At 34.6% G+C, this 27,730-nt stretch overlaps 1 protein-coding gene across 3 annotated transcripts in view; it reads right to left on the bottom strand.

Annotated features, from left to right (window-relative positions):
- LOC140446020 (uncharacterized) overlaps positions 1-27,730 on the bottom strand; it is a 37,592-nt gene that overhangs the window by 8,434 nt on the left and 1,428 nt on the right. The window contains exons 2-7 of one of the 3 annotated variants that reach the window (XM_072538517.1): positions 23,678-23,851; positions 15,641-15,828; positions 14,273-14,427; positions 9,030-9,329; positions 6,223-6,451; positions 2,792-2,999 (exon numbers count right to left, since the gene is read on the bottom strand). In XM_072538517.1, coding sequence (XP_072394618.1) covers positions 2,792-2,999; positions 6,223-6,451; positions 9,030-9,329; positions 14,273-14,427; positions 15,641-15,828; positions 23,678-23,794 — 1,197 coding nt within the window. In that variant the 5' untranslated portion in view covers positions 23,795-23,851. The remainder of the gene's footprint in view (positions 1-2,791; positions 3,000-6,222; positions 6,452-9,029; positions 9,330-14,272; positions 14,428-15,640; positions 15,829-23,677; positions 23,852-27,730) is intronic. The other 2 variants (XM_072538516.1, XM_072538518.1) reach the window with 2 other exon arrangements.

The raw sequence follows: 27,730 nt of genomic DNA, 5'->3' as shown, positions 1-27,730 counted from the left end.
AAAATCTACTGTTCAGTCTGTGGCAAAATTGTAAGTATCTAATATTTTCTATTAAACATCTAATATTTCATACATACAGGGTGTTTCCAAATGACACTTACAACGTTTGACTGTAGATACTTCTCGAAAAATTGAACAAAACGATATAGTTAATGAGGGGTCAAACTTATTTACTTTTCGAGATACAGGGTGTTAAAATTAAAAAAAATTAAATTCTTTTAGTTAATAACAACAATAACTTTAAAACCAATAAACGTATTTACTTGAAATTTAGTACTCGTAGGTTGTTTTTAAATGAAAAATAGCTTCCTTTAGTGAGAAAAAATTGTCCATGGTACAATACAATGGTGTGTATTTAGAAAAATTTTTCACCTTTACTTTTTTTTATGAAGTCAGCTATTCTAAAACACAATTATTTTTATTGTAATTGAATTAACAAAAAAAAACTTTTGTTGAATTTTAAAATAAGTTATATGATGTACTAATGGTTAGTAACAAAAACTAATTTGTGGATTAATACTGCATTTAAAACACTTAGCGAGTGTTTTTTTTTCCAAACCAGTTATTTGATTAACCAAAAACACTTTGTATATTTTTATATTTTAAAGGTTGGGTTAAAATAAAGGTTTTTATTTTTATTTATAGATAGCATGTGAGAAGAAATTTCAGATAGACCAACATGTGAGAACTGCTTCACACATTGCAAAAAAAGGAAAAATAGGAAGAAAACATCAAACTTCAATGGCTAAATGTTTCCAATCTACTTCAAAAAAATTAGATGAGCAAGAAACTTTTAATGAAGACTTGTGTCGCGCATTAGTGTCTGCAAACATACCGCTTTCAAAATTAGCAAATGTAAATTTTAGTTCGTTTCTAAAAAAATATTGCAAACTTAATGTTCCAAGTGATCGGTCTCTAAGAAGAAATAATGTGAACGGGCTATACTCGTCGGTGTTAATTAATATTAAGGAAGAAATTGCAGATAATTATTTTTACATATCTGTAGACGAAACCACTGATTCCTCAGGAAAGTATATTGCTCATTTATTGATTGGTGTTCTTAAAGAAGATACCTTACCAAAATCTCATCTTATTTCATGCCAGCAACTTGAGAAAACAAATGCTTTAACAATTTCGCGTTTTATACAAGAAACATTAGCAACTTTTTTTCTTCCGACAACTATTCCTTCTAATAAATTACTGCTTATTTTATCGGATGCTGCTCCTTATATGGTGAAAGCAGGACAAAATTTAAAAATATTTTTCCCAGATTTAATACATGTTACTTGTGTAGCGCATGGATTAAACAGAGTTGCAGAGGAAATACGAAAAAAGTTTCCTCTTGTAAATACCATGATATCCAGTGTCAAAAAAGTATTTCTTAAATCTCCTATAAGAATTCAACTTTATAAAGAAATGCTACCCAACATTCCTCTTCCACCACAACCTATTTTAACGCGATGGATAACATGGTTAGAAGCAGCTAATTTTTATGCAGATCATTTTGTTAAAATAAAGAACATAATTGATACGTTAACAGATGAAAGTTCCCAATCTCTTTTGGATTCTAAACAAACTTTTCAGAGTAACTTGCTTCAACAAGAACTTTCATTTATAAAATCAAATTTTAGTTTTGTTCAAAAAACAATTACTCCGTTAGAATCACCAAAACTGTCATTGTTCGAAAGTACAGCATTAATAAAAGAATTTGCGTCATGTTGTCGGAACGTTAGAGGTAATATTGGAAAAGATATTTTAAAAAAATTTGAAGCTACTATGGAAAAAAATAAAGGTTACCATATTCTTTCTGAAGTAGTCAGTGTTCTAGCTGGAAATATTTCGGAAACAATTAATTTAGAACCAAATGTTTTGGTTAGTTTGAAAAATGCTCCCGTTACATCAGTTGATGTTGAACGAAGTTTTTCCATATATAAATATATGTACTCAGACAGAAGCCACAAGTTTTTGTTAGAAAATTTTGAACTCCACTTGGTCATTTATTGTTACCATAATTCTAAATAAGTTTATTCATACTTAAAAATGATGTAGTTACTTAAAATAAATGTAAATCTTAATGAATATTAGGAAATATTTAGTTATGTACACTTTTTTTTTAAATAAAATTGTTACTATTTTACGATTTTTTTATTTATTTGTATGCATATTTTGTAAAATATTTGCATATTTTCGGGTAAACACGTGCATATTTATGCGCATATTTTCTACATTTTTATTTGCATATTTGCCGAAGTCTACTCATAACTATCAAATTTTATAGACAATGTACACAAATAACAGAACTCTAAATGGAGATTTTTTCGAAGATTGCATTCCGATGTTAGAGTACATTTCCTAAAAAATGTGTCATTGTGTACCAGTCTCTCCCATACCAATATCTTGTAAAATGTGTTTAGAAGCGTCATTGGGTGGTCGTTTTGTCAGTAGTTTGCTTCCACTTACTGCAAATTTAAAATCAATCCTTTAACAAGCTGATGTGGATGTGCGAATTTTGGAACTGGAAATATTACTTTTGGATAACTGAGTATTGTTAATGTAGGACAAATCCAACTTCTACACACAAAATATGTACGAGAATTGCTGATGAAGAAATTTTAGTAAAAGAAGGCAAATGAAATGTTCGTAATATATTATCGTATAAAACCGCAAAATTAAAAAAGGTAATAGAAGTAGAATTATAAGCCGAAACTATGTAAAATGGACACACAATTGTCATATTTGATTCAAGTTTAACACTTCTTTAAAATATATGTTTGTAGTAAAAATATATCACCGAATTTATCGAATCCTTTCGTACCAAGGGAATTCCTACGTATGCCTCTATGTTTTCAATTGGTTCATGCTTCACTACAGCTCCGGCAGACATTACACTGCTCTCACTTTTAGTTCTCTTTTTTTCTTTAGTGTTTCGCTTTTTTGATTTAGAACTATTTCTATCTGATGTGGGACTAGTAGGAGTGATGACAACGCTTTTTGAGAACCTAAAAATGTAAAGTTTATTATAACCATAAATCTGTAAATATTATGACACAAAAACTGTGCAAAATCAGATATTGCATATCAAATTTAAAGAATGAAATATAACTGAATAGATTAGCATTAAAGCAAGTGACAAAAAAAGTTAAAGATCAAATGATAAAACTTCAATGGACATTTATATCCCTTCATACCATTCGACATAAGGATATGGAATGAAGGAAAACGATAGGTTATCTGTGATTATAATGAAGGAAAACGATAGTTTATCGGTGATTATACGAGCATGGATTAAAAAATATAGCAATTGTAGACTCTTTAGTATGATGAGCCATGCCGTTAAAATACTGTTGTATATCCTTCTAACTAGAATTAACAATAAACCTGAGGAAATAATTGGTGAAAAGCAGTTTTGGTTCAGGCCTTGGAACTAGAGAAGCACTCTTTTCTATGGAAACACTCCTTCAACAATGTTAGAAAGTAAGAAAAAAAGTAAAGTTCGTGAAACTTTCTGGCTAAGGTCTAATGTGAGGGTTTTCAGGTCAAGCAAGCGCCCCTAATTAAGTAAGCAAACTTTACTGGAACCAAACAGCCATTACCAGTACAACAAAGAATCAAAGCTTATCAGTTAAGAACGAGACGTAAGACAGGGTTGTATACTCTCTTCCAATCATTTTAAAATGTATTCTGAGAATACATCTAGAGGGTCTTTAAAATAATAAAAAGGAAATATCGTAGGAGAAATAAGTAACAATATACGATACTAGCTGGAAACATCGACGACCTTGCGGAAACTCAACAGGGGACGTTCAAGCATTATGTAACGCAATTTTGAAAATTTCCCTCTCCCTATGTAACGCACCATAACATTGTTCTGTACCCCCTTCCCCTACGTAAACGTTACGTAACACCCAAGTCACCTGTTTACCTACAAGTAACAATTATGTTGCAAAAAGTACCGGAAAGTCAGTAAATTAAAGCAAAAAGTAAAAAATCCGACGATTTCTACTACTTGTTCGAAACCAAAATTCAGATTCTCGCCCAAAATCTATGCTTTCTACGATTTTAAAATCAGAGACGATTGATAAAGCGATATGGAGAATCTAAAATTGCATTCCACGTCATATCGATACATCTAAGTAAGAACCTTTTATGAACTGGCTTCTAGTACTCAAAATACGAGTAAATAAAGGTTAAAGAGTTAATATTTGATTTCACGTATAGTGCTTCTACAACTCGCTTACGTATTTCATCATTTTTAAACTCATCAGAGCGCCTCAGTAGGCTTCAATATCTGTATGCGTCCTTAGGGAGTTATATCATTATTACTTCCTTTGACAGAAAATATTAAATTTTACGTTTTGGTCTTCCTACTGAGGTGCCCTGATGAGTCCTAAAAAGGACGAAATACGTATAAGCGAATCGTAGAAGCAGTATACGTGAAATCAAGTCTTAACTGTCTTTTCTATTTGTCTTTTCTATCATCATCATCCAGCCTCAAGAGTCCACTGCTGAACATAGGCCTCTTCCTCATGTTTCCAACCCCGTCTATCTTGCGCCGCTCTCATCCAGTTTTTATTGAGTCTTCTTAAATCGTCAGTCCATCTTGTAGGTGGTCGACCGAAGCTTCTCTTGTCTTCCCTTGGCCTCCATTCCAATAACCTCTTTGTCCATCGCCCATCTGTCATTCTGGCTATGTGTCCTGCCCATCTCCATTTTAGTCTGGCTATCTTCTCGATGATGTCAGTCACTCCGGTTCTTCTCTTGATGACTTCGTTGGTTATTCTGTCTCGCTGGGTTATTCCTAACATGGACCGCTCCATGTCTTTTCTATATTAGTAAATAAACTTTGTTAGTGTTCTTTTTTTTTAACCTTTGTTTTGCACTCTTGGCACTGTCTCTTGTTTTCTTTAAACACTTTTCTTGCTATACCAGTGTCTCTTGCTTTAGTAAGAAAATTTATTTTCTGTTAAATTAGGTCAATTTTCTAGAAGTGTTTCTTGAGCCGGTTTGTATGGAACATTTTTAGTGATAAGTGTTATTATTTTTTTGATAATTTTTAGTGATGGCTGGACAAAAGATGGCTTCGATATATAAAAGACTTGACAATCGTTCAATTCATAGACAGCCTTAATAGAGAAGACCCATTTAATACTATTGATTTCAACAGAAGAGGGGATCAACTACCTCCGGAAGTTCCAATTATAACTAATCAACCAGTCCCCATTTCTAAAGAGAAAAAAAGCAGACATTATCTCTCTAGTGCCTCCAATTTCTACCTTACTTCACAGTTTTTATCAAGGCTTGCATACGAATGCTACAACTCAAAATACTCACCCCGATCTTGTAAGTGATGATGAAGAAATAAATTAATTCAAACTTTATGATTTTGTTCGTTTAAAACTGTGTTTTTTAATGTTTATTTCGTAATTATAATAATATAATATTCTCCTGAACGCCACATTCTGGGAAAGGCCCGATGGCAGAAGGTCAGTTTGTAGCCCAAGAAAGAGGTGGAAGGACGCAGTAGCTAGCGATCTACGCAAAATGGGCATACAGCAATGGCAAATAGCTGCTCAGGACCGACAACAATGGAGGCAAATAATAAACGCGGCCAAGACTCACATAGAGTTGTAGAGCCAAATGAAGATGATCAGTTTTTGACGCGACGGAAAACGATTATTATTACATTAACACTAGTAAAACATAGGTGTTACGTTTAGTTTGTAAATGGTGTAAAAAATTTAATAAATTGATACTTTTCACAAGATCAGAAGTAATACGAAAAGAAAAATTATCAATGCTTAAATTAAATGACAGATGTATATATCGTTAAAAATGATCCCTTCGGAATAAAAATCGACCTGTTTCAGCATTTGCACAAAATCCAATGAATCTTGCCAAATATCAAGGCAGACCCTTTTGAGTGACCAACCTTGTATATTATAAATAGCTCCGTCGTTTGTATGAAATCCAGGAAACAAAAACTGTTTTATTGAAAACTGCTGGATTTCTTATTGCGACCTTCTTATAGAAAAGTGTGTTCGATGTTTTCTATCTTTCTGGACAGAAAATACTTTAGAACAACAAGAAGAACAAGAGATATTTAATAACCTACGTTAACACAATTTATTATTACAAGAAATACCTTAGTATATACCTTACTATTAAGTACCTTAGTATACAAAATGTTAAATCTAAACTTTCCAGTGTATATTCTGTACTAACCTGTACGGTAACGGCCAAGGTTTAGCATCATCTTCTGGAGATAAATCAGTATAATTAACGGTACGCTTCTGAGCTAATTTTGTGATGTATACAACACATTGGTTTTGGTCTTTAATCATTTCCTGAATGTAGCATTCATATTTTTCTTCTCCATTCATATCGTTAAACATACATTTTGTACCCAGAATTAGTTTGTCGTCTCCATAATACCATTCACCTAGTCGTAATTCTGAGAACATAATATTGTTAATATCAAGCAAATCCACAAGTTAAATAAACTATGCTTTACGATAGTGCTAAAAAGAATGATAATAGGGTGGAGTACAATTTCAAATACAAAAAACAATCAAGTATACTGTAACGCCAGCCCGCATGGTATTTCTGGTGTCAGAAGTGAAATAATTTAAAAGTGACCGATTTACGACATGAACTGAAAGATAGAGAATTAAATTCTGTTCGAAAAAAGCTGCATTAATACAACGGCTGAATAATGCGCTGGAAAAAGAGGGTCTTGATCCAGAAACAGAAGTGTTTGAGGACGAGAATGCTGCTGTGATTTCGTCGATTTTGAAAGTTTCTTCCGATGTGGTCAAAGTTTCAGGTAAAACCACATCGTTGGAGAGCAAAGTTTTTTGTGACATTTCCAAAGTTTCTACGGACATGGTTTCTTTATAAAATAAAGTCACTTCTAAAATTTCTTTTATTGACGATAAAGTATCTTCGTTGACAAAAAACGTTGCTGCCGATATTTTGTCTTCTGAAGATAAGATAAAAGAGATTAAAAAGATTTTCTCTTTTGAACAGAAACTGAAAGATATTGAAAATAAGATGGGGGAAACAGGGACAGCAGACAGAGGAATTCGATCAGTTACAGCAGAGAAACACAACGAGACGAAATGTAATTTGGAGCCACGTCGGACATTTAAAGGGAGTGGAGGTTTTGGTCATGGTAAAGTCCCAACTTTCGACGCAAAATCGTCATGAAATAACTACATAAAACAGTTCTAATCAGCTGCAAGAGCGAACGGATGGTCCGAAAAAGAAAATGCTGTAAACCTGACTATTGCTCTTCGAGAAGCTGCCTTGGATATGCTTCAGACCATAGCCGTAGGGGAGACAGATTATTTCGACTAATTTTGAAGAAGACTTGGATCATGTCTACCAGTCGTAGTACAAAAATCAAAGATACAAGCAAAATGAGGCTCTTCAAGAATATAAGGTAGATATTACCAGGTTAGAGTAATATGCTTATCCAACAGCTTCTGAAGACATAATGAAAAAGTTGGCTGTTTAAACATTTATTAATGGTCTTGGTGATCATGAAATGCGTGTGATTAGCTCGTCACAAGACACTGGTCTATGTGGAATATGAATCAGAGATGCAGTCTTCTGGCGGGTACAGTAAAGTTAGGACTGTAAAAGAGGAAGACGATGAAGACAAATTTTACTATCTTGTTAACCTGATAAAAGGCATTGCATCCAAGAAAACAAAGACCATAAAGACCATCTCATACTAATAGCTTCTTTAAAATGTCGTGAAGGTAGTGTATACGTAGACGAAGAAATAAATTGTAAAACGTATACATTGTTGGTGAATACCGGAGAGATAAGAACCATTATACGCTCGAAAATTATAAATAGCCGTAACAAACTTTTACCAACGTGGTGGCTACTGCGGAGTGCCATAGGTGAAATACCAACATCTAGGAAAACATTCAGATCCAATTAGGAATTGGGAGAGAAAAGTTCGTCGATACTCTCGTTGTTGCTGAGATCGAAGAGGATATTATATTAGGAATAGACGTAATGAATTTGCACTTATTTTAATTGGATTTTAAAAATAAGGTAATCAAAGATTACGAAGAGATATTTCTTCATCCACATCACAACAATCATAATAGCGTGGCTGAAGGAAATTGTGATGGAGCCTTAGAACTGTAACGAGAAGGTTGACCGAGAAATTATAATTGGAAAGGAATTGGTTACTAGGTACTACTAAAGAAATTCCTGTAAGACTTATATGTAGAATAATTAAAATGATTACTCTCTGATCATCAAATGAGACAAAAGTAGGAATATGTGTACCAGTGACGTCCATAATTCGTCAGACGGTAACATGCCGTAACTCCAACGACAAATTAGACCAAATAATTGCAGTTGCCGGTCAGGTGGAGAAAAATCAGGTGGAGAAATGAAAATTAAGGGAATTTCTTCAGCGGTATCGTGACATCTTCGTACCGAAAGGAGGAAATACAGGAAGACACAGCCCAGGACATTATGTTTGTCGTTGCTGAGTCTAGCAATCAGCCCATATATGATCAGATTCATCAGATTTCAAGAGAGGAGATAAGAGATAATGGTTTTAAGTCCAGTGGGTTGCCATGAGTCTAGTGGTATCAGTTTTGTTTGAAACTCAGAAAACTGCACCCTGAAAAAGTCTTTTAGGGGCTCTTCATCCTTAAGAATGTTTTCCATCCATCAATTTTTAATTTGACAAGGTTTACTTCATGACGCCAAAAAAAGGTATGAGACTTAAATTATATTAAAAAAATGCATTAAAAAAATGAATATTTATATTCTATATCACACAAAAAACAAAATTATATTACTACAATAACTCTCGTTATAACTTTTGATTTTTTAATAAAAAAATATATTTATTATAATCAAAAATAAGAGAATGAACATCAAAGAGAAAATGGATGACAAAAAAAATTACAGATGTTTCGCTCATTATAACTGACAGTAAAGCAGTATGACTAGGTTTTAGATAGTAACGGATATTTAGTATAATATATGATTTTTACCTCTTCTTGTCTCGCCCCATGAGTCATACTCAATGTTCCTGTAGATATTGGGATCTAGAGCTTTGGCAATCTTGAAAGGAAAAGGAGCAATACTAGCAATTGGGTTAATGTTAAATAATTTTTCGTCTAATTCTTCATTTGTTAAGTCTTCAGTTTCAGATTCTTTGATAATTCTCTTTTTCTCCATCATTAATTCCGCTTGGGTAATTATGTTTCCTTTATCATATAACATATTGTGAACTATGTCATCGACATTTTGAATTCCGAAAATGTCTTCGTAAAGGATTTTATATACTATAGCTAAAATATAAAAACACATTCAATAACAATTTAAAGTCTCATATTCATCTGACTTATGATAACTTTATTTCTTTTTCACTTTATATACTGTTACATTTTTCTGCGGATTCAGAGATTAAGTAAAACAAACGCGGTTTAACTAACTTATTTTAACTCACTAAACTACAAAAACTCACTAATTTACAAATATAAAATCTAATTAATTATCTTATAATTGTCGATAAAGAGGTTAATTAGGCTTTTCGAAATACTCTTACGCCAGTGCCACAATTGGGCCGTTGTGACTTATAACAATGCGCCCTTCTTCAGGCTGTTCGCCCCGAACAGTACATAAATGAATCAGGTCGTTGGATTTGTCATCGAATGCCATAGTCTGTGAACTAGTACGCATTTCGATGCGCATCACCCCGCCTCGAATTTTCCCATTGGCTCTTGACCTGGAAATCCCTATTTATCGCTCGAACAGCGCATATAAATATTGGCGATTTTCAGGTCAGCTAAGTCAGTCCCTCACGGGCTCTCCGAGAGCTTAGTGCTCTCGGGGCTCTGCTTCCTGCATTTATTTTCCATACTCTGTGGCTGAGAATTGTTTCAACTTAACTTGGTGTTTTATTTCGAAGAAGAAATTGTCATGTAAGAAATATCTTGCCTTTTTCAAGGCAAGACACCGAAGATAAATATTTTCCAAGTCCATAACCCGAAAATGGACTTAAGTAGAGGAGCTCTCGACAGTATATTCGAAGCCCTCTACAGAACACCCGGAGACAACAGAAGGTGGTTAGACCCTTATTTGTTCCCCCGAGGTGACAGATTCTGCCTTTATAAGAATACGGTCTCTCTACGGACGACCTTCGGCTTACTTGGGAGATTAACCGACGAATGTTACCTTCAAAGAGGTGTTAGACAGGGATGCATCCTATCCCCGCTGTTATTTAATATCTACTCGGATATAATTTTCAAACAGATTTTGCAAGATAAAGACTTTGGAGTGAAAATAAATGTTGCACTGATTAATAACCTTAGATGCTCTGACAAAACTGTTATCTTATGCAATAATCTCCAGGACCTTCACTAGTTATTGGATTGCGTAAACACGAAAGGAAAACAAAATTTATATATATGTCCCAAACGACAATGCCTCCCTAGTGATAGATGAACAAAACACTGAGAAAGTTACTCACTTTAACTTTCTGTTAATGATACTCGACCAGAAATTGACCTGGAAGTTACATATTGATGACATGTTGAACAGATGCAATAAGGGATTAAACTTTCTTAAATCAATTAATAAAACTTGGTGGGGATCGGATGTTGAAGTAAGTTTATTATTTTACAAAGCTTACATACGATCTATTTTGGATTACGGAAGTGTTTTGTATGGATCAGCAAGTAATGTACTACTAAACAAAATCAACGTTTTACAGAACTCAGCCTTACGAATATGTTTAGGAGCCATGAGATCCACTCCAGTACAAGCTTTATATTTGGAAGCCTTAGAACCTCCTTTAAATATAAGACGAAGGTTTTTGTCCAAAAAATATTTAATGAAAGTATACTTACTGAACTCATCTCTATACGAAAAGATAGTCACTTTGAATTGCCATGACCTGACAAATAAATATTGGCAAAAAAAGAAATCTCCCTTACTTTGCGAAGCGTATAATCAAAATATAGCACTTTTAAAAAATATAGATAGAACGAACTATATATTCAAAAATTACTCTTCTTTCTTTTTACATACAGATATTATTGTACCAAATTATAGTGAAAATATATATTTAAATAAAAATATTGTTCTATCTTTAACAAGCAAATACAAAGAGGCAATAACTTTATATACAGATGCGTCTAAATCTCCAGATGGAACCGGATGCGCTTTTTTTATACCATCGGAACATATAGAAAAGAAATTCAAACTGAACCCGGAAACTTCGATTTATACAGCAGAGGCTATTGCAATATATGAAGCTTTATTATATGTAGCTGAAGTTGAGTTTGCCCATATTCTAATTCTGTCGGACTCCTTAGCAGTGTTAAAATCCATTGGTAAATATGGACCACCTAACTTACAAGACTGCCCATACATTTATAGAATTAAACATATTATTCAAACTCTTTTAACTAAAGGAATCAATGTACATTTTCTCTGGATTAAAGCACATGCAGGATTTGAACATAATGAATATGTCGACTTATTAGCCAAAGAAAGCATTTTATCCGATACTGGTATTCTACATAAAGTAACGCTTTCTGACAGTATTGTTTCTTGCAAGTTAACATTGCTTCGAGAGTGGAGCTACCAGTGGAAGGAATACTCTTTTGTGAACCAAAATAGATACTCGATAATTCAGCCAGATATTCCCAAATTTCCTTGGTACAAGTCTTTTAGAGCTTCCAGGAGGCACATAACCTCCATTATTAGAATACGTTTCGGACACGCATGTTATCCAAAGCACTTATTTAAAATAAAGGTTTTGGATGATGACAAATGTGAGCATTGTGGAGAGGAAAGTGATTTAGATCATATATTTTTTGGTTGTTCTAAAAACAGAGTGTACTCATCCAAACTTATAAATGATTTATTAAAATATAAAATAGCAGCTCCTTGGAACATACTATATTTATTATCACTTGGCTCTGTAGATATTTACAACTCCTTAATTCAATTTTTAAAAGACAGCAAATTATCATTATAATTCTCTAAAAATTATTTAGTTAGTAGATGTAATAGTCTTTTATTTTGATAGGGCATTTAGGTAAATAATTATAATGATGACTGTCTTAGTCCTTTTGTGTCTGGCTGTATGACGATAAGTCTAAGCCAAAAAAAAAAAAAAAAAAAAAAAAAAAAAAAAAAAAAACTTTCTGTTAGTACTGTGTGGTCCATTAGACCCCAGCTCACAACAAAATTAAAATTCAAAGATTTACACACATTGCAGATATCTGATGTTCCTAGTACCTTCCTAGAATTCATTTATCTACACTTCGATGCACTACAATCCTTTAAAATCCGGAAACACCATAATAAAATAAATTTATTCATTCATACGGTTGAGGCACTAACAATAAATCTCCTTTGAAATGCAATATATCTACAATCAAATTTTCCATTTTATTGTAATGAAGCGAGATGACAAGTAAAGTAATATGAACTGCTAATATTTATCGGAATAAGTCAAGTTGGTGTTTCATTATTCAATGAAAGTGAATGCATTAGGAACATAAGTGTTATAGATATTACTTTGAATGTACTTATATACATATATTTATATAAATCAACATTTATGCTTTAGAATGTCTTACAAAGGAGCAAGCTTTCCTCTCGAAAATGATGGAAGAAATGTTCGCCAAGTTTTAGAGAGAAAAAGCAGACCACGATGAAATCGAGCAGGCTGAAAGGAGCGATGATGAAGAAGAAGATATTATTTTGAACGATCTAACTATTAAAGAAGTAGACCTTTACAGAAACTCCACAGAGGAGAAAAATAACGAAATTCCAGGTGGAGAGTTTGTGGGGAAAGACAAAATAACTAAATTGAAGAAAATAGCAAAAAAAAGCAGAACCTGAAGGACCTTGTCATGATTTACTTGGTGATGTTGCTATTTGGGAGTGCTTCATATCCACTAAAATGTTGAATTTACTTGTTAAGTACACAAATATTTATATTCACAATAACAAGGAAAATTTTTTAACTTTAGATATTCAATAAACTGTGACTTCTAATGGGGTATCTTCTTTCTCTTTCTCCTCTTCCGCATCCTTTGTCTCAACATAGCGAAACGATAGTGCAGGCACTGAAGACAGAGATGCAATGATATCCAGATCAACTACTTCTTTTAACCCCAATCATCTCAACTCGTAGCTCAAAATCGAAAAAGACGCAAAACTGAAAGTTCTATAAAATCCTTTTTTATCAAAACAAGTACAAACCAAAAGGAGGCTCTAAAAAGGCAAATAGCACGTTATATATTCAAATTTGCCATTTAGAAAAGTTGATTATCCACAGTTTATTTGTCCCATAGAAGAACTTCGACCTGGTTATAAGCCACCTAGTCGAAGCGATATATGAGGACACTTGCTTCACAGTATTTATGATGAGGAAATGCAAAAATTTCGCGAGTTTATACAAAATGAAGTTGTTTGCAAACACTTAGTTGTTTTGATGGTTGGTCGAATATCCAACGATCCCTTAGTGTAAATTACCGTGCACACTAAACTGAAGTTTATGGGAAACTTTTGATTCGTCAGGCCATGCTCATACTTTAGATTATTTTGTGTGAGGGCGAATTAAAATGCAAAGTTCGCTCAGTAGTTACAGATAATGCCGCTAACGTAAAATAACGTATCTCTTGCTAGAGAAGCGGCTAGATCTTGATATTATTACATACGGCTGCTCTGCGCACATTTTAAACCTTCTGACTAACGACTGCCCATCCTCCAATATTACTAAACACGTACTTAGTATTGTTAAATACTTGTCTTTCGGAATAATCATTTTGCAAATGCATCTTACCGCAATTCTGGAAATTTAAAATTTGTTGTACCCATTGAAGTTCGATGGAATACAATGTGCAATTGTCTGAGATCTTATATTAAAGCTTATCCAACATTGCTTAAAATTTGTGAAGAAAATAGCCAGCCGATAGACAAAGATATACAGGCTAAAGTAGGGAATGCAGGAATTAAAAGAAGTGCAGAAGGTTTATTTTTACTACTTAAACCCATTCCGTAGCACTTAATACGATTTTAATTACGAACATTACGAACATTTTCGTACCAAAGTCCGGTTACCAATGAGTTACATACAATTCATAGTTATCTGTTTGGAGGTTCACCGCTTGCCTAACAGTGCTATAGCATATTATATTAATTACATGATTATAACATAAATAGGCATTAAGTAACTAAAATGATAAGGGGACATCTGAATGGAAATACTTACATTGACAGAAACCTGCCGTCAATATATGGTCCTTATTATATACTACATCATAATGATCTCTGTCCATGATACATAACAAAAAGGATTTATCAAATTTTTCTTCTGACAAGTTGTAAATTTTTTGACTAGCCGCATCAAAAATTGTAACACCTCGACTAAAACAAAATAATTGGTTGAAACATAAAAGAAAATAACCAAACATTTATGTAAATAGATAAAGTAAAAAACATTATATTTTTTTTAATTAACCTTTTTTTCACTTCAGTAATTTATGGTGGAAAAGGTTATATAAATATAAATATATATATGTATAATATATACCTAAAAATCTCCAGCTGATCAAGAAGGAAAGGTAGTCAGAAATCAAATCGACTACATTATCATTAACAGCATTATCAACATTATCGATAAATAAGATACGAGCTTAAGTGAGCAAAAGAGGCCTGGATGGAACAGAGATGTCGTGAGATGAAAGAACTACAAAGAAAACATGACGAGTTTATGATACACAAAAAACTTATTTACTACTAGAAATTACCTACACTCAGACAAAAAGAACTCCTCACTTTATGAGAAACTCCAAAGGTAAAATTATTCTCGACTTAAACGAAAAAAAAGGAAGAATGGACCAACTACATAAAAGAGTTCTTTCTGGATACGAGGCCACCACTTAACACCACAAAGTATACGAATACTGGTCCTAGTATTTTAAAAGCAGAGGTAGAGAAAGCCATCAAACCAAGCAAAAATTGGAAATCTCCAGGCTCTGATCAAATACCATCAGACTGGCTCAAACTTCTAGATGACGACAATATCTCAGAACTAACAAACATTTATAACCACATATACGAAACTTATCCCACTTCCAAAAAAACCTAATGCATCATCATGTAAAGACTTTAGGACTAATTAGTCTCATGAGTCACTCTCTCAAGCTACTTCTTAGGATAATTCTTAATAGAATCAAGCAGAAATGTGAAGACACAATGGACAACATATCTCTAGAAATAATATCAAATGAATTAACGCAAACAATAAAGAAATAATGTAATAGTACGATGATCTATGAATAATGCAGAAATTAAATCCCAAAGTGTAAGATGGTTAGGAAATGTAAGAAGACTTTCTGAAAAAGAGCAAGCAAAAATATGTGTAGAAGAGACCTATTGCGAAAAAGATGGAAAATTATTTATAGGAAAGATTAAGATAAGAGTCTGGCAAACTATAGCTCTTAATAGAAAAGTCTGGAGAGGAATTGCCAATCAAGTTTTCGGCCTCCAGGGCCTGTAGAGCTGTGTATATATCATGCAAATGAATAAACAGACTATATTTATAATTAGAAACATTTTAAATAAAATATTTACTTACTTATACCGTGCACTGATAATTTTAAGTTCAATATTGCCACAAATAACCATGTGCTTTTCTAGTTTGTCGAGATGTTCTAAGAAGTTTTCAGGAGAATCGAAATCACCAGATAATTCCTTATAGTATTGCCTGGCAAACGTTAAACAGTCCCTTCGAACTCTTTCGTGGTGAACTTGGCAGTCGTGTAGCTGTTAAAAATATAATATTTACTAAAGAATTTGTAATATAAATAATACAGTGTGAAAAGCACTTATGGAAAAAAAAATGTTTATCTCCTTATTTTATAAAATTATAAAAAATGCTGAGACCTTTCAACTTTTAAATTCAAATGTACGCTTTTAAACATAAATTTAAATGTACAGGGTGATTCATGCAAGTCTAACATAGACCAAAATTTTTTTTTTTAATAAAACACCCTGTATATTTTTTGTTTTGTTTTTAAAAGCTTCTTAACAACCTGATCTAACGAACTATATTATGTAGGGTCTATTATGAATAATACAGGTTGAAATTTTGAATAATTTCGCCAAAACATTAAAACAAATGTTCAAAATGTTCTCTACCTTATTATTGGCAATAATACAGTCTTCTATAACACTCCTCCCGAACTTTGTTTAATGTTTGAAGTGAAATATTCAGTACTTCCGTTTTTGAGGTGTGCAATAATAGTTCAAGGGTGTAAGGTCTGGCAATATAGCTGGCCACTCAATAGTACCTCTTTATCCAATCCATTTATTGGGAACTTTTTTTTAAGTAAGTTCTTACCATAAAAGCATTAATGGGGTGTTGCACCGTCTGCTGGAACCAGATATTTGTATTCGGTAGGTTCGAATCTATTGCGTTGGGATATAAGTTGGCCAATGCAGAAACAACTTCGTCTCTTATCATGCTTAAATATTTTTTTGCTGTCAAATTTCCATCTACAAATGTAGGACCAATAATATGATTACCTACAATATTTGCCCAAACGTTTACCTTTTGAGGATACTAAGTAGGTGTCACACGCATCCAATACGGATTCTCCGCTGACCTTTATCTACAGATTGGTTGATTTACCTCCCCGTTCAATGCGAATGTTGATTCATCAAAAAAAAACAGCTCTTTCATGTTTGTTCAGTTTGTTCATTATTTTTTCGCAGGACTTCATTCTACGATCTGGATCGCCTTCTGTTATCTACTGCACAAAAGTCAATTTATATGCACGGTTTTTCTTCATAGAGGAATTTTAGGACAGTTGTATGACTCACATTATTTTGAGGAACAATTTGACGTGAACTTGACTTTGTATTCTCTACGACACTTAACAAAATATCCACTTTCACATAATCTTCAATGAAGTTCTGTTTTCTTTCCAGTAATTTGACACATCCAAGTACTCTGAACTGTGCATGAATTTTAGACTTGGTACCTTGCAAATTATTATACCATCGAGAATTTTGTATACCCTATGTATCCGAAAAAGCTATTCTGAGGCAATTGAGGTCCAAAACTTTTGATAAAAATCTCGTTCAGATATATGCACCAACAGCAGAATAAAGCAGTGATGACGAGTTAAAAAAGTTTTATTCAGATATTAAAAGTGTGACTAACAAGGTCAATAATAGGGACATTAGAATACTCATAGGAGATCTAAATGGCAAGACTGGAGAAGAGAAAGAAAAAAATATTGTGGGAATGTTTGGTGTTCGAGAACGCAACGAGTGAGAGGACCGATTTGTTGAAAAAAGTCAATATATGTATTATGAATACCTTTTTTAAAAACCAAGCAGGAGACTTCAAGCAGAATTGGAAACCTCCAAAAGATGGTCCTGGAAAATCAGATTGATTACACCACTATCAATGAGCTAATGTCCCTTCGGGGCATATCCTTTTAGTCGATGATTTGAAACTAAGACTCGAGTAACTTATAAACATCAACCCAACGGTACGTTCGGTGTTGATTTTCTAAGTCACTTTCATCAAAAACTCACTCGTAAATAATTTGGAGAATCAATTTAAAAAGACCAATAGTTTCGAAATATTGAAAAGATTACTGGCATCATTTTAAAACTGTTATCAATAAAACTACTTCCAACTTACCCAAAATCAAATATAAAAAACAACAGGGGGTATATGATAATATATTATATCTTATAAAAGAACGAAGGAAATGTAAAAACAGAGATCCTTAAAAATATAGCAATACACAGAACGAAAAAACGATATCGATAGACTACAAGTTGGGAAGAGTACATTAAAGAACTATTTAGCGACAAACGACAGGTAAAAGAAATACAAAATTATATTACAGGTCCCAAAATAACAATGAAAGAATTTTTTTTAATTAATTAGATGGCTTTGGTAAAGACCAATTAGCCAGACGATTTTTTCTCTAACTATAATAATTAAAAAAAAAATAAACAAAAAAACATTACAGAAATTGAAATCGTAGGCTTCCACGGCCAGAGTCAGAATTATAGTTTATTCGTCTTCCGGGTTTGGACCGTGTCATTTGTGAGTGACCCAAAAGTGGGTTCATCTCGACGTTTCGCTACAATTGTATGTAGCTTCTTCAGGAGAACAAAAAAGAAAAAGAAAACAAAAGACAGGAAGATGGGTAGTTAGCAACGATAACTCAGTTACTCAACGCAACCAGAGGCGAATACTAACTACCAAGATGGGCATTTGGTCACAGTAACTCAACTACTTAACGCAGCCAGAGGTGAAAACCAAATGCCAGGACAGGGATTCACGTCCAACAGCTCAGAACACTAACGCGTCGAGAGGCGGGGAGTGAATCCGACGATTACTCCGCTACCGCTCTATTTATAGTCGCGGTGACCTGTCGTGTCGGGACGTATCGGCACACTCCGTGACGCGAACGTCAAGAAGCGCGCGCTGGCCAATCATGTGGCTGCATCGTGGTAGCGGGACCGGACGGCGGCTCTAGACTGAGATTCCAGATGGGAGACAAGTAGTATCCTTCCTCTCGATTGATATTATGTGGATTTTTTCGGATCTCTAGAGATTCGCGGATTTTCCTGGAATAAAAGAAGGGGCTCTTAGAAATAATATGGGTTTTTTTGAACAATATGGAATGACCGGTTTCTTGGCAGTGTTCTGCAACTGCAGAATGGGAGAAAAGACCTGATCGAATGCATCTTTGATGCTCTTGTATCCGAGTTTTGACGGAACGACCAGTTTCGCCAATATACACTTGTCCACATGAACAAGGAATAGAATAGACACCACAGGAAGATAGGGGCGGTAATGGGTCCTTAGGAGAGGGTAGATATTGTGAGATTTTCTTGGGTGGTCGAAAAGTAGTCCTGATACCTTCTTTGCGAAGAATTTTGCCAATCCTATCAGTGACACTTCGAATATACGGAAGAAAAGCCACAGGAGTATTACCCGAAGATTCTGAATTTGTCGTCCTAGGGTGTAAAGGGGATGTAGATGTCGGTGTGTAATATTTTGAATTGTGGGTATCAGGACTACTTTTCGACCACCCAAGAAAATCTCACAATATCTACCCTCTCCTAACGACCCATTACCGCCCCTATCTTCCTGTGGTGTCTATTCTATTCCTTGTTCATGTGGACAAGTGTATATTGGCGAAACTGGTCGTTCCGTCAAAACTCGGATTCAAGAGCATCAAAGATGCATTCGATCAGGTCTTTTCTCCCATTCTGCAGTTGCAGAACACTGCCAAGAAACCGGTCATTCCATATTGTTCAAAAAAACCCATATTATTTCTAAGAGCCCCTTCTTTTATTCCAGGAAAATCCGCGAATCTCTAGAGATCCGAAAAAATCCACATAATATCAATCGAGAGGAAGGATACTACTTGTCTCCCATCTGGAATCTCAGTCTAGAGCCGCCGTCCGGTCCCGCTACCACGATGCAGCCACATGATTGGCCAGCGCGCGCTTCTTGACGTTCGCGTCACGGAGTATGCCGATACGTCCCGACACGACAGGTCACCGCGACTATAAATAGACCGGTAGCGGAGTAATCGTCGGATTCACTCCCCGCCTCTCGACGCGTTAGTGTTCTGAGCTGTTGGACGTGAATCCCTATCCTGGCATTTGGTTTTCACCTCTGGCTGCGTTAAGTAGTTGAGTTACTGTGACCAAATGCCCATCTTGGTAGTTAGTATTCGCCTCTGGTTGCGTTGAGTAACTGAGTTATCGTTGCTAACTACCCATCTTCCTGTCTTTTGTTTTCTTTTTCTTTTTTGTTCTCCTGAAGAAGCTACATACAATTGTAGCGAAACGTCGAGATGAACCCACTTTTGGGTCACTCACAAATGACACGGTCCAAACCCGGAAGACGAATAAACTATAATTACAGAAATTTAAAGAAAACTCATCCTTCTTCACACTAACAACGCTTAAAGTATTAGTAGTGTAAAAGTTAAGTGTGAGCAGTGTATGTTTTTTTTTAATGAAAGAATTAGAAAATGCAATAAAAATAGCGAGAAACAAAAATTATAGTACAAGATGAAATATCGATGAAATACTTTGAAATAAAGGTACAAATATGTCTTTTAAAGTTAGTATACCCATTTTATATTGCCGAATTGAGACCAATACTATAACTAATTGCTAATTTATTACGGAAGGAAAATATTTATTAATGTAGCCGTTTCCGAGAAACAGTGAGTAGGCTAACTTTACTGTAAAACTAGCATAGCCATAGCTATATCTCGGCAAGGAAAAAGGGTACAGGGTCCATCTTGGCGGCATATGGTGAGCTACAGTACCCATTTTACTCGGAAAATGATGAATTAATAAAAGGCTCAGAACTACAGCAATAAATTAACAACGAAAGCAAATATGTCTGTGTACTTATCTCAAAACTAGTTTATTTCCATTTTTTGTAAATGTAAGGGGGTGAAATCGCTGACACAGTGTGTGAGGGGTACTTTAAATTAGCAATAAAATATGGACTATATCTCGTAGCTGCCATATTATATGGATATTGTAGCTTAAAAGAAATATTTTCTGGTATATGTCAATTATTCAAGAAAATTTAATTAGCAATACAAATGACGCTGAGATAGGTTCAGTAATTATTATTTTTGGGAAATGGTTGCAGCAATAAAGTGTTTCCTGGCATAAAACTTCAGTAATAAATTAGCAATTCATTCATATCTGTTCACTTTCTAGTTTCGACATTTTTGGCCCATATCTCGATTTTTCCAAGGATGAGTTTTGCGCTAGAAGGATGATGAGGTAGTTTTTCATTGCAGAAATATAGATATGGTTATGCTGGCTTTATCGTAAAGTTAGACAACAAGAATATATATTAACAATAGCGGAGTAACAAGAGGTCGAAAAACATCAACTACAATCTTATACACAATACATATGCAACACACAATACACAAATCTACGCGGCACAATTTTTACGTTACACAATCACAAATACGATAGTTTACAGAAACACAGAACACAAAACAATCACAATTTGATATTCTTAGGGTAAAAACACCACCCTCAGATTTCTCTAGCCATTTATACGCTACTGCCTACAAGATCGAGGCTAAGTACGTCAATTTTAAAATGACTCAACCTAATAACAAATCATTTTGGTTATACATTTTCGCAGAATTTTTTATAATAATCTTTTTGAAAACAATTTTCGGAGTGGAAGTAGAAACATCAAACACTAGTTAGTGAAAAGTACAGTAGAACTCCAATTATCCGGACTCCAATTATCCGGATCGCCAATTATCCGAATCAGATTGAGAAAAAGAAAAAATCAAGTTTGTATAGGCGCCACGTCCTGACAGAAATAAATATGTATGCAGGAAACGTGGCGCAGTAGTTGACCCTTCTAACTGCGAACACACTGTAGTGTTGTAGCGATCGCAACGGGCTATAGGGAGGGGCCGCGATGACCCACGCTCGCGGCACCTGCTACATAGTCAGTCGTTTAGTGCTTCTTCAACCTGCAATAGAGTGAATTAATGTGTTGACTTGTCCGTGTTCCTTCTTCTTCTTCAGCCTTAAGTAATCCAACTTTGGAAATGGGCCTCCCCCAAATCAATCCAGTGTCTTCTATTTTGCGCCACTTGCTTCCAGTTGTGTCCTCCGATCTTCTTAATATCATCAGCCCATCTCATTTGTGGTCTTCCTCTGCTTCTCTTTCCTAACCATGGCCTCCACTGTTGTATTTCGTGGTCCCATCTCTTATCCTTCAGTCGGGAATTGTGTCCTGCGAAATTCCATTTTAATTTGGCAGCATGTTCCCCTGCGTCTTTTACTTTGGTTACGGTGTTCCTTAGTGTTTTGATTATTGTGTTCAGTGAACTATGATGAGTTCTAAGAGGAAACGTGTGGTATTATCGTTGGCCGATAAAATTAAAATTATCCGGAATCCGACTTTTAAGGTTGAACCAGATTGTTATGACCCTGAGTTTGTATACAATGCTGATGAAACGGGCCTAAACTGGAAAGCCTTGCCAAAAACTACATTGGCTTCCAAAAGAGAATCAAGTGCTTCTGGTCACAAAGTAAGCAAAGAGCGCGTGACTACCCTTAATTGTGCTAACGCAACCGGAAATCATAGATTACCCCTACTCATGATAGGAAAATCCAAAAATCCCAGGGCATTCAAGAATGTAAAAAAACTTCCTGTGGTCTATAAAAACCAAAAAAAGGGCTTGGATGACTGCTACTTTATTTACAGAATGGTTTGATGAAGTGTTCATACCTGAAGTCAAAAAACATCAATAGACATTGGGAAAAGAAGGCAGCAAGGTGCTGTTACTTATTAATAATGCACCCACTCATCCCCTGAAAACCTGCTAGAAAGAGAAGATGGAAGATTTCGAGCAATTTTTTTGCCACCAAACGTAATGAGTTTGCTGCAGCCGATGGATCAGTCGGTTATTGAAACAATGAAGCGCCATTACAGGAGGCAATTGATTAGGAATCTGTTGATAGAAATTAAAAATGAAGAAGGCATTCTCGCTCATCACAAAAAAATCAATTTAAAAGATTGCTCGTATATGGTGGCGGAAGCGTGGAGTATGGTTACGGCGACATTGAGAAGGGCTTGGAATAAATTAAAAGGAATTTCAACAAAGGAGGAGCTACAGAAAGAGAAGGAAGAGAAGCAGCGTCAAAAAGAAGAGGAAGAGAGAGGGGAGGAAAATGACGACGTAATGGTTGAAGAAATCAGAGATATCATCGTAAACATTCCCGGATATTCCGAGTGCAGTGCAGAGGATGTAGAGGAGTGGTTGTTAAGTGATTCTACGGATCCCGGATTCCAGATTCCCGATGATAATGAACTCGTCCATTGTGACAGCAGAAAGTGATGACCCGGAACCGGAAGACGAGGACTTTGCTACCGAGCTAGACGTGGGGACGACTGCGAGTGAGGCATTTGTAGGGCTAGACACCGCGCTTAAATGGATGGAGCGGCAACCAGAGTGTGACCACCTGCAACTCCTCACCGTCAAAAGAATGCGAGACTTGGCGGCGCGGAAACGATTCTAGTCAGCAAAACAATTGACTCTGCCTGATATGTTAAAAAAATAATTCATTTTACTGTGATTCAGTATTGTGTGTCAATATTACGTAATGTAAACTTTGTCATTTACATATTGTTGTGTATACTGTATTGTTTTTCATAATAAATACCGTATATGTTCTTCATTGTGTTTTGCTGTAATTACATTTCTTTCCTGAAAAATACCTTTTTCGAGAAAAATCCAATTATCCGGATTTTTGATTATCCGGATCGGGTCCGGTCCCAATTAATCCGGATAATTGGAGTTCTACTGTATGATTTTTATTACAACCAATAATTGTGGCTTAATCCCATACAAACATAATATTTAAATAACTGATTTTAAATTATGCAATCGTTTTGGACATTAGTATTAATTTAAGATACCAATAACACAAGAAGTTTTAAATTTCATTGTAAGTTGTTTTTAAAACTATAATATTCAGCCAACTAGGTACAGAGAATTTTTCTTTTATTAGTTGAATATATGTTGTCTTTGGTTAAAAATTTTTTTCTGTATTTTTTTGTACTTACTTGTTCGCTTATTGCTCGAAACAAACACGTTTCATCATAGGCTACATTTTTTCTGTACAATCCCAATGTATCTAACCATTGATCTACGGCACCTGGATTCTTACCTCTTTTGCCCATTGTTGATGTAACTTTCGACAAAAAAAGATACTGGGGCACAGACTGCAAATGTAATATCTATGATAAATTGAACTGGCAATTAAGAAAAAAATACATTTTAATCTTTGAGTCAAGTATGTATCTGACAGATACAATAGTAATAATAGTGGAAATTACTTAGAACTAAAATAAGTAAAATTAAAAGTGAAACTGGAACAAAACCATGAAGTGGAGATATCCAGGATTGGCTAGTATACCTGTTGAATACAAAGCATGTGGTGTTCGTGTGTATCAAGGTATAAAAACTGCTTATTAAAAGCTTAAAACTTTTATTTTAAAGAAGATCTTTTCGGAATTGAATCATTCCATCAACAGTTTAATAAAAAGTTGTTAAAAAACATTGTTTGGCCACAGAAAAACACTTAAAGGACATCAGTAACAAAAACAATCCTCATGGAATTTACAAAGGTAAATGCAATAGACCGTTAACTTCGCTAATTAATAAAAACTAAAAATGGGGGCATCTAACATGACCCCCCGGAGCTGGTGAGATTTTGTCGACTTACATTACCTCTGATAGATCAGAGGTAATGTAATAGTGGTTAAATGGTAGTAGGTACTCCGTGGATTTATCATATTTGGGGGTCCATTGACCATATGAAACAATAAAAACCCTTTAACGTTGTGGTTCCTTTAAGTCCTTTTTTTAACATAATTAATAGCCTAAAAAGAGAAAGGAACAAAGCAAACAAGTTATAACGTGAATGAACTTAGAGACTCTAGTAAGATCGATGACCTTCCGACCAAACTGGACAGACGTCTCACAGAAGTCCTTCAAAATGTACCTGCCAATATAAACGAACAGTGTAACAAGATAAGAGATGAGAGTATTGTAATCGACAGCGCAGGATATAACTGGTATGGAGCAGAAGATAAGTACAAGAAAAGAGTGGTACCATAAAGAATGCGCAGAAGCCGCTCCAATTAAAAACGTATAAAAAGCTTATACGGAGAAGGTTTTGAAAGATATTTGAGAAGTAGCTGATGAAAAATCCGTGAAGACGTACACCTGTATGTGCTTTGTTTTTTTAACAAGCTTAAAAAGTGAAAAAAAAAATTGTTTGCCAGATGGAAAAATGATTTTTTCGCTTTTTCAGATTGTTTAAAACAAAAATAAGGCAAAATCAGCTGTATGTCTTCACGGATGTTTCATCAGCTACCCTTCATATACTTTTTAGAACCTTCAAATATCTTTATAAGATTTTTACGTGAAATCAATAATTTTTTCAGGATAGATTGGTTGTTGTCCAATGTTGTCAAAAGTTACTTGTTTTAATATTAGATAACATATGGTCGTTGTTGAGACAGCGGTTTCATGTTTCTAAGTATGCTAGCGCTCTTGAGGCATCGAACTGAGTCAGTGTAGATGTTAATTTTCTTTTTTTGTGTCCCAATAATGATCACTGTATTAAACTTGTTGATAAACATTTATAAAATATTGTAAGCTAGCTGATGCGTGAAATAACACACCCTCTTATTGATATATTACTTTGGGATGAGCTATACCAAGATGAGAACGAAAATCAACCAGAGCAAGAGTCCCTTGATCAAGAAGATAGCGAAGATGATATAGCCCAGTCTGGTTAAAAAAAAGGCCGAAAAATGTTTCGCAGATATCTGAAGCTTTTAAGACATAGGTGGGTTACTTAGGTTTTACTTCTTAATGTTTATAAACAATGGAAATACGATTTTTTTAAAAATAGTCGCTAACTTCGTTCCTATTGGTCACAGAAGTTTTTTTTAATGTGAGTTTTTTTACCAGCTATCCAATGGTTGTACGTACAAGTCTGTAGCTTGAAAAATATAAAAGTTATTACAATTGTTTATAAATAAAAAACATACCCCTTTTTCAAACGTTTATTTTGTAAATAATTTCGATGAAAACGCAATATGCATTTAACTTCTGAGATAGTTTAAGTCTTAAACAACCCTATGAAATTTGCTAAATGTGTCTAGCATCATTCATAGGGCAAGTTCAATGGTTTAAATAATTAGCCCCAGGGATAAATAAATTAAATAACTTTTAAAGTATTTGACCGATCGGGGGGAAATTTCGCAAAAATTGAAAAGACGGTAATTCCTCGATGTTCAAATATATTAATAACATTTTATTTTGTTAATAAAAAAATTTATAAATTAATGCAAAAAAAACTGCTTTTTTGCAAATATCTCCATAAATTATTTATCAATTTTAATTGAAAAAACGGGAAAATAAAAATATTCTTGATATAAAAAAATTATATAAATATTATTTATTTAAAATATAAGGGAAAACACTCAGACAAAAAATCAAATTGTGACCATAAATTATTGTTTAAAAAAACGCAAGGTAAAAATACGTGTACCTTTTCATCTATTCGTCATCTAGTAACCCCCACCTATGTCTTAAAAGCTTCAGATATCTGCGAAAAATTTTGCCGTGAAATTGATGATTTTTGCATAAGTATGGGACTTATGGGTTTTGCTAGGATTGGGCTAATAGTATTTTAGGATTTTTAAGATGTTTCGAGCGTAAAGTACTGGCTATGTAACTGATGAATTGGGATTTCAAGAATTATAGAATTGTAGGCAATAACGGGAAAGCTATGGACGTAATACCCACACAAGATGATTGTCCCGGATTTTCTCTCGTAACTATTTTAAGTGGTACTAACAAACATTAATATTTTTCTGAAGCCATTTTTTTTGTGTCGTCTTAATATAAGTTACAATTTTTACAGTGAATAAACCATAATTTTACTTTAAAATAAGTTGATTTTGACGTTTTGATTTCGGCTTTTTTCCGAGGGGAAAATCGAACCTTCAAAAACTTATTTTAAAGTAAAATTATGGCCTATTCCCCGACTAATTATAAATCAAAAGCATAAGTTCCGAATTTGATTCACCTGTTCCAAATGATTGAAAGAAAAGTATTGAGGACCATATATGGCGGAGTAAACGAACAGGGTCTGTGGGGAAGGCGCTATAAAACTTTTAACTCTATAGACTTTTTGGTGATGCAGATATTGTGAAGACCATCAAAATAAACCGCCTAAGGTGGGTGGGCCACGTTATGCGGATGGATGGGAGTGATCCCACTAAAATAACTATGCTAAAATTGGAGTGAGGGGCTGGAGAAGACAGACACTCGATAGGGAAGGATGGAAAAATGTTTTGAAGCAGGCCAAGGCTCACGAAGGGCTGTAGCGCCAACTGATGATGATGATGATGTCCCAAACGGAAGGGCTAAACACACTACAAACCTGTAAGAAATATGCAAATTTATGCAGATGAATAAAATATGCCTGTGACCGTTGTACAAAATCTTTTTACCATTCCAGAAGATATATCCATACCTCACTGTGTCACCGACGACCTCAGCATGATCAAGGGAATCTTTTCAGTATATAACAAAAAGTTGGTGAGTTCAAAAATCAGCACCCTTCAGCCTTTGATTAACCTGGTGACAAAGAGATCGTCAGGCCGAAAGTGCGCCTCTAAGAACACATGGCGCACGTTAACAGCTTTGAGACGAATTGTGTGCCATTATAAAATAAGAAAGTTAGCTTTATCAAAGGTAGGCAGTGGGTTGGAAAACCTAGATTGGAAGATTATAAGACGCATGATTATAAGACTGGCGTACACATTACCGTGTGCTGCTTTAATCCGAAGGGAACCTGCTGTTCAATAACAGTTTTTGGAGATTTTGGAGATCGTTACTTCTTCCTCCAAAGCTTGTGCCGAGCTAGAAGAGCATATCGCTTTCATATTCAAATCGCTTTCATATCAAAGATTTAAGTCCTGACCTGAACTTCCAAATAGTGGAGAATGTAAGTGACAGGCCTCAAAGGTGCATAGAAAAGAGGTGCATAGAAATCCGTAAACCCGGCTCGAATATATTTATTTTATTATTAAAGA

Source organism: Diabrotica undecimpunctata, chromosome 7 (assembly GCF_040954645.1).
Source record: "Diabrotica undecimpunctata isolate CICGRU chromosome 7, icDiaUnde3, whole genome shotgun sequence".
NCBI lineage: Eukaryota > Metazoa > Arthropoda > Insecta > Coleoptera > Chrysomelidae > Diabrotica > Diabrotica undecimpunctata.
This window is presented reverse-complemented; position numbering and strand designations above follow the sequence as displayed.